This window comes from Etheostoma spectabile, chromosome 8 (genome assembly GCF_008692095.1).
Source record: "Etheostoma spectabile isolate EspeVRDwgs_2016 chromosome 8, UIUC_Espe_1.0, whole genome shotgun sequence".
NCBI classification, from domain to species: domain Eukaryota; kingdom Metazoa; phylum Chordata; class Actinopteri; order Perciformes; family Percidae; genus Etheostoma; species Etheostoma spectabile.
In genome coordinates, this window is record NC_045740.1 from 5,521,938 (window position 1) to 5,530,606 (window position 8,669).

At 40.2% G+C, this 8,669-nt stretch overlaps 1 protein-coding gene across 1 annotated transcript in view; it reads right to left on the bottom strand.

Annotated features, from left to right (window-relative positions):
• Positions 1–1,327: 1,327 nt before the first annotated feature.
• The window catches only part of LOC116694266 (homeobox protein aristaless-like 4), a 20,101-nt gene continuing 12,759 nt past the window's right edge, over positions 1,328–8,669 (bottom strand). Inside the window, exons 3-4 of the mRNA XM_032523877.1 lie at positions 5,273–5,401; positions 1,328–4,545 (exon numbers count right to left, since the gene is read on the bottom strand). Of these exons, the coding sequence (XP_032379768.1) occupies positions 4,225–4,545; positions 5,273–5,401 (450 nt within the window). The 3' untranslated portion in view covers positions 1,328–4,224. The remainder of the gene's footprint in view (positions 4,546–5,272; positions 5,402–8,669) is intronic.

The following is an 8,669-nucleotide window of genomic DNA, read 5'->3' on the forward strand; positions in this document are numbered from 1 at the left end:
TCTCGTTTGGACCGGGTGCTCCAGTTAAACTGTTGCGCAACTGTAAAAAAGACAGTAATTGTTACTGGGAGCGAACAGAAGTGGGAGAGCTCCAACATTCTTCGTAGGGCAAAGACCACAGTGATGGCAATATGTGAATTGGCAGAGGTTATCTTTTTCTTTTCTTTTTTGCCTGGCCCTGCCTTCCCTTAGTCTTATGTGAGAGTTGTCCTGTGTAGTTGCTTTAAATAAAGGGTGGATTGATTACAGACATTGTTTTTGATGTGTTGGAAAGATGTTTGAAGGGATTTAGTGATGTTTTTTTGAGGACTGTTTTGTTGCAAAGAAAACAAAGAACATCTGTGATGTTGCATACTGTATTGCATGACAGCTTTCTCTCAGCCCAGCCATAACTGCACTGTTAGCCAAAGACCACCTGGAGGTATTTAAGTCCCATTCAAACTATTAGGCTTAACTCTGGGGCTGATGTCTTGGGCAGAGCAACCCATCTGGAAGCTGCGGATGCAAGGAAAAGAATGGGATCACATATCATCCACCTTCAACCACACACACACACACACACACACACACACACATGCACAAGCATTGATCTTGAGTCAGTGATTCATTAAATATTTCTGTAGCTTGTTGATGCATGATGTTTATATTAATACTTTGTAATTTCATAACAGCATGTGAGTATATGCGTCTGTTCACTTTTTTTTTGTTGGTTAGTATTTCTAAACTTGTTTTTAGATTATTTTTTGCATAATATTAATAAATAATGATAAAGCACCTATCAAAGTTACAGATACAGGGTGCTCTGGTACCACGTACACTTATGAGCATGCCTATGCTTGAACATTGTGTTTGTTTTAGACAATCCATGACTAGCACAGAAGTCCAACAACAGACAACCACTCTGGTTTAGATCATGGAGTCCGGTCCCTACCCATCACAGGCCTCTCCTGTACTCCATCATTGCCCATGTTGTGTTGAATCCCCAGCAGACCTATGGAGTCCCCCACTGGAGCCCCATACACAACTCCATTCAAGGTCTCCAAGAAGGCAGAGTACTCCGAACTCGTGTGTGTGTGTGTGTGTGTGTGTGTGTGTGTGTGTGTGTGTGTGTGTGTGTGTGTGTGTGTGTGTTTGTGTGTGGGGGTTGTGTGTGTTTGTGGTGTGTGTGTGTGTGTGTGTGTGTGTGTGTGTGTGTGTGTGTGTGTGTGTGTGTGAGTGAAGCTCTGTACTGGAGAGGGCAATAGACCATTACTCTGCAAAGTGTAGAAATATGGTGTGATCACGTAGGATAAAGTAAGAAACCAAGAAAGTAGGTTTTCAGGGCTCATTCAACTGTTGGAGATTCATTTATTTCAACATCACTTCAAAACCATCATCATCAGAAACAGCAAGTTACTTCTGTACAAATGAATGTCAAGCACCTTAACAGATCTGATGCTGTTCATGCTGCTAAATATAGACAGAATTAGGAGACAGTTCTCAACTGTTGGGTCACAAAACCACAGACCTCTGGCGTTAGCAAAGTAAACCACTGTCCCAGTGGAGGTCAAAAATAAAAAAGCTTCTCCAACACTGTAAGTGCAATAACTTATTGCAATGGTACATTATATATAGTCACAATCAAAAGTAGAAATCCTTGATTAATATACAAAATGCTGCTTAAAGCCATAAGACAATTGGAAAGAAATTTCAACTTAAAAGTCCAAAATAACACAAAAAACATAATTTTACAGTTTTTTTGCAATACTTCAATGGTTAATCTCTGGAGGTCCATAATTCAACAAATCAGCAAAACAAATGTACAAGCACATTCACGCAATACAACATTATAACTATGGATTTCAATTGTTTTATTTCAGTAGTATCAACATGGACGGAGCTGCAAAGGTTAACTGATGGAGGACCAGCGAGAAGACAAACTCAACTCTACAAAGTAGGAATTCAGTCACATGTAGTCATGCAATATTTTTTTTGTGACCACATCCTGCTTTTATCTTGACATTTTTAGATAATTTTCTGACATTTAGTCCTCACATCTAACAAAGTCTAAAGTGAATTCAAAATATTTTTTCCTTTCTCAATGTTAGAGATCTTTGTCTTTTCATTCAATGCTATTAGTTTAAGTTTGGCCAGTAAACTCTCCTGTGTAGAATATATTAGTAGCATAAACTCTAATGTCAAAGTAAACATCATGATGTCACCTCATTTACCCGCTGTTGACAGGAAAGGGTTTGATTTGAAGGCATCAACAATCTATTTTATCACTGGATGACATGAATTTTAAAACTTTTTTCTAACTATGAAAATAGGAAAGCTTTGCAATTCTTTGTACATTTTTTAAAGGAAGAATTGTAGAGCTACAACAAAGGGTAGACAGAAAATTAAATCAACTATATTCATAATCCTTTTAAATATATTTTCAAGCAAAAATGGCAAATTATCTGGTTCCAGACATACACTTTTCTCTATCATATGTGATAGTAAACTAAATATTTTGGGGCTTTGGGGCAACAAAACAAGACGTGAAGACGTCATGTTCGGGTCTTATTGATTTTGAGAACTTCCCCACAATTTTCTTGCATTATACACACCAAGTAATGAATTGACCAATTGATCTTATCAATACTGAAAATAGTTGATAATTGCAGTCCTTCTCTCAAGTCAGAGGGCTGGAATGGGCACTCATATCTTACAATGATCAACCAGCTTTGAGGAGCAGAAATGGACTCTCTTGCCATTATCCTTACCTGGGAAAGAAAGCAGATACGTAGCCCAGTGGGCGTCAGAGAGCGATCAGCCAAAAGACTAATGAAGCCTGTCTCTTGCTTCAGCCTGCAGCCCAGCTCTGGTGACAAGCTTATTCCAGCGGGATAACACACAGAGATACCCCTGCAATCACGGGACGTATTCACCACATTCCTGTTGTCCAGCTCTAAGTCATCACATTTCCTAAACGTGATGGGGTGCTCTTCGGGACGATTGGAGCCACTGATTTGGCCTGCAGTCTCTGGCATGTGACAGATTCTGTGAGCGAGCTACAAATCCAAGAGTCATCTGTGCTGAGCCCACATCTAACGATGAATTGATTATAACAGTGTGTGGAACTGTGTGTGCAGTAATGGACTCACCGTGCACGCTGTGATGTACTGCAGTGTTTGCAGGCCACGACGTCTCATTTTGATGCTATTTAAGTGTGTCTATTGCTGTTGGTTGCTGATTGAAGTTGGCGTGGCTAGTTGGTGTTGAAGGCTGCTGCTGTGCATTTCTGCGCCTTGTCTGCCAGTGGAGACAGTGTTTCCTGTAACCTGAGGCCTGAGCCTAGCAGGGGAACCTGTGGAGGCACCCCTGTGGGAGGAAATGACACGTTGGTTTGGAATTGCTGCCAATCCCAGAATAATTGGCACAGTCCATGTCTGCTCAATTACTGTTCACTTACTGCATTCATCCTCTGTCCTTCTTTTGTAGGGACAAACCATCCACCGCAGGCTTCGACAAATTTTATGTTTTCTTTTATAACCAATTATTGTTTGCTTTAAAGTAGAGTTTGCAAATGGCAAGTGACAGAACAACTCTCACCACTTGGTATCCATCCAAGCTTGGCCTTGTTTTTAAAATGACTTTTAAAATGCAAATACTGAATGTTCCGATATGCAATTGAACTCATGTATATGAGAGACAAGTCTAAATTGACACAAACAAAATGAGTGGGGCAGGATGGGTGGTTTAAAAAATAAAAATAAAAAAAAAGCTAAAGGAATTAAATGTGAATCAAGCTTACTTTGATACTGAACTTTTGTATTCTATGAAACTATTTTGTAAACCATATTTTATTTTTCTGAAACTTATTACTATTATGAATTATAGACTAAACCCCGATATTTCAAATGAGACCTGAGAGATCTAGGAATCAAGAATGAACACATCTCAGTAACATCTTCTTCTGAGTCACACCTCTGTATTTCTCTCACTTTCAGCATCTGCTGACTGTTACAGCCACAGTTGTAATCTTAGTTGTGTTGGCCGCTCTAATGGCCTCTGTAATCTCCACAGTCCTCCCTGTTCATTTGGCCTGTGTAGTCGTTAGTGCTCTCGGGAAAACTCCTCCCCTCCCCCCCCCCCCACCCACCCCCACCCCCCCCCCCACACACACACACACACAGCACTCACTGATGGCTGCTCCAGAGAAGAGGACCATAGGGGGCAGGGTGGAACTGGGCTGAGAGATCATGTAGCCCAAGAGATGGCTGCACTGTGTTCCTTGGCCTTCATACGCAGCGCAGCTATGCTGGAAGACTTGCGGTCTGGATCAAGATTGAGGTCATAGCCATTGATTCCCCCACCCATCCCAGGACCACCAAAAAGGCTGCCCATATGTGTCTGTCCCATTTGGCTGGTCCCTGGACTGGGAACACCCAGGAAGTCAGAGACTCCTCCGGGACCATGAGGGTGAGGCGGCATGCAGGAGGGGACAGAGTCACAAGGCACAACGCAACCCGGCACTGGAGATGCTCCACTGCTGCTCCCAATCCACGAAGGGTTCTGGATCTGGAGGAGAAGAGCAGGGATTATAAATTAAAGGGGCTAGTATTTATATTTTTTTTAAATAATGAAATCATGTGACGATTTGAAAGAAGTTGCTAGTAGTGATGAACCTACAGAAAATCCGCCCCTTAGTCTGCAGCTCACCCATTAATGGCGCATTATAGTGAGTTTCAGATCATTGTTTTGCTGTCTGGCCCTCAATTTAACTGTTTTGGTTCACTCTTGCTGCTCTCATATTGTGGTGTTTTTGCAGCAGGCAGCTGGTTTCAGCAAAAAAAGCTTTTAAAAATCCTATGTACACTACCTGCTCAGCACCAAACATCAGACAGACACAGTTAGTGTTGAGCTGGTGGACATAGTGGAGCATTTAGCAGCTTAAGATTTTTAAGTTTTCTTTTCTTTTTACCTCACAAATTGGTAGAGACCAAAGTCTGAGCTTAACACTAGACTTGCATTCACCAGGTGGCCACAAACACGACTCCAAATGAATGATAATGTTGCTCCGTAACTGCTGGGTGTGTAAATAAGCAACAAGATTGCCATATGTCAGTGTTGTGTTCGCAACTTGTTTCTGGTTCTCCCATATGGTTAGAAAAATCAGTTTTTGCAGGTTTCATACCAAACCTTACTCACAACCATTTATGATGCTATCTCTAGCATGCTATCTCAGATCACGAGTACCTGTGTTTAGTAATATTCAATGAGTCGACTACCACATATTTTCCTTTACCTGTGCATAGTTCTCGGGCCGAGTCAGTAGAGGCAGCTCATAAGCGGTTGAGAAGTGTGTCCGGACCTGTTGCATCTGGCCATAACGCTCCCTCTTCCTCCACTTGGCTCTGCGATTCTGGAACCACACCTGCAAAGAAAACAGTCCATCAGGAAAACACAAACCAGCCATTACCAAATAAAACATAATTCTAAAAGCAGCACTCATGGATCTCCTTTCACGTGCCAACCCAAGTCATTTCTTTTGCAAAAACCAAGGGTCATCCTCTTCCCTCAGCAAGACAAAGTAACTGAACCACATAAAATAAAGATTGTGAAGCAAATAAATTCTGCAGAACATGAAAGTCCAGGCCCAGGTTTTAAGACTTGACGTGTCTTTAAAGTGCCATCCACACGGAGCTATTGATGTGAAAATGGTGAGTCTCCCCTGGTGCTGCACGAATCAGCTCCTCCCTTTGATACACAGGCGTCTGCCTCCCTTCAGGCTGCCAGCATCGACAGATCCACATCTGGGCCTGTAGCCATTCATAAATCACTCTGAGAGAGGTGTTCTCTCCCCCACATGTCGGCACAGTGGGATGCAGTGGGGAATCCCTCTGTATAATCCATGAAACAAAAGTTCAACTTTTGACCAAGTACATGTTTTTCTTTGTCTGTCTTGGGATTAGTAAGTGTTGGATGCAGCTTATAAAGTAGGTTGATACTCTACTCTGGTTGTACTTTCAGTACCTGTTGACAGACCAAGTGCAGGGCACATAGCTGACTTCTCCCTACTGTAGCTGTGAAAGGCACTAGGGGAAGCGGAACAGAAAGGTGAAAGGCCATTATTAAAGAATGATTATTAAGAGCAAAAAAGTTAAATTTGTATCCTGATAGAAATTTCCTGCAATATCTGTACTGCAATCTTGGTATTCCCTGTCAATGCTGTGTAATGTAATCATTTCTACCTTTGTTCTTCCTGATATTTCTCCCTATTTTTTTCCTTGTTAAAACGGGTGACTTTTTCATTATCCAAATTGAGGGTGTAAATATAGAGGGTGTCATATGTTGTACAGAGTGTAAATCATCTACTAAATTTAGCCTCCAACATGAATGCACTGCTTGTGCAGATTGGCAATCCGATTATATACTGCATATGTCATTTTGGGAGTCTCGACAATGGACCAATTCTGTCGTTTAGGTATGAGGACGTGTTTGATAATTTGATGCTTTTGCTTGTTTTTATCATAGTTACTTAAATATATCTTTGGGTTTTGAATTGTTGGTCAGGCAAAACAAGACATTTGATTATATCACCTTGGGCTCTGCTGACTCTCAGGATGTTTTTATAGATTAAGAATTTTTTCTTTTTTTTCTTTTTTAGTATAATTTAGAAAGTAACTGCCAAAATATTCTGTCAGTATCCTAGATATAAGTCGTGTACAGTAATCATTCAATATGGGGTAAAGTCCGACTAAAGTCATCTATCAAATATGAATTAATGTATCTCAAAAACTTAAATTAAGACAATATTATTATTACATTCATTTTAATAACACAAAGCCAATGGTAACCACATTTATTTCTCCGTGTTTTCTCCTTTCCTAACCATGCATCTCTGCTGTTTCTAAATATAATCAGCTGTAACTTTTTCTCATCTTTTTTTCTACAAAGTGTTCTCACATCTTTATGAAAGAGAATAGAGGAGCAAAGGGAGGGGGTGTACTGGATGTCTCCACATGTTTATTTGTGAGCATTTGTTGGTTGTCTGAATCTTATTTTCCCAAGAGGGAAAGGGAGACTTCTTAAAGAGAAAAGAGAGAGCGATCCTGCCTTGACACAGGGGTTTGAACTTGGATTGTGGGTTGATTCCCAGCCCAATCAGCTTGTGGTTTTCACAGTGCCTGACATGCAATTTCCCCTCAGTCAACCTCCTCAAATCCCCCCTCATGTCTCTCTTTCACCATTTCTCTCTATAAACTTAAACACAATAGAGTTTAGTGTAAAACATGAGCAGTGTCCCACAAAGATATGATCCCATACTGAGTATTTCTTTTTGAGCAGCAGCGAATTTAATCGAATGAGATAAGACCAACTATACGCAGCACTGCAACATGCACACAAATATTAATTTCTGACTGAATAAAACAACTAGCCGGCTCATTTTCAAAGAGAGAACCATACATGGCCTCCTGTGGCACATATAGCAGACTGTGTTTTTGCGAGAAAGTGATGTGAAGAAATGTTGTCTGACTGACATTCTTCGGGTCAGCTGGCGAGTTTAGAGGACAGCTCACCCTTAACTGGTAAACTGATATCTGAGGTTGTGGCTGAACCTCAGTGTCAAAGTGAGGGGTTGTTGCCCTTTGAATTATATCATATGTTTGGAGGGGGGCTCTGAGTCTATGTAATGCTCCCCCTGAGGATTTGTGGTCTATTATTGTTTAAGGTTTGTCATGTCTTTCATTTTCTTCTTCTTTAGTTGTGTGAGCTCATAACATCCCAGGTTTGCAAACATGATCCTCAACATAAAAGGCCCTGAATGGACTTATAAGCATAAAACTTGCTTATAGTTTTAGTTTTAGAAAGTTATGACACGGTTTGATTTGTCAGAGGTTAATTAAGCCTCTTAGGTATGATTACATTTAAGTTGGCGAGTTAAGCATCTGATTTTCCTAAATAATAAATGCACACCTAAATTTAAAAAATCATTTACCAAAAAAAGCAATCCTCAAAGGCTTTTCTAACAATCTGGATAAAAAAAAAATTCCCCAAATCGCACCTTTTTTTTCTTAATCAAAACAAAGAGTAGCCTTGCTCAATTTGTGCAACATGAACACAAATTAAAACTTATATTACAATGTATTATATATTGGTTTTTATGATGTTTCTTTCCAATATTTTCATACAATATAACACGCCACCATTTTGCTTGTTTTACCAAAAGAGTAAAGACATGGGTCATTTCGGAATTTCTGGATTAGGAAATACTGTCACAGTTTCAGGAAACAGGTCAAATATTTTTTTATTATGCAGCTGATGCAACATGTTTTCATTCAGATTGTTAGAAGTCTTAAGATTCTGGGAACACTTTAACAACCGCGCTTAGTGTTGTAAAACAACCTTCTTGGTTTTTAAAAGATCACCAGGAATTTATTTGATGGAAAATCAGATGCTTAGCTCTGTGACTCAAATGTAATGGTAATACATGAGGCACAACTAGGCTAAAGTAAATGTGGTACAAGTATTCAGAGCTCCACACTACTTTTCAAAATATAAAGTTTTATCATTTACAGAGCTATCAACTTATTAGTTGATGGATCAAGATAACCCAACTTTACTCCTCTACTTTTAATCTCTTTTGTCGTCCTCCTACCCCTTTGTTGAAGCTCAGCCTCTTCTCTCCCACTCCAGCACCC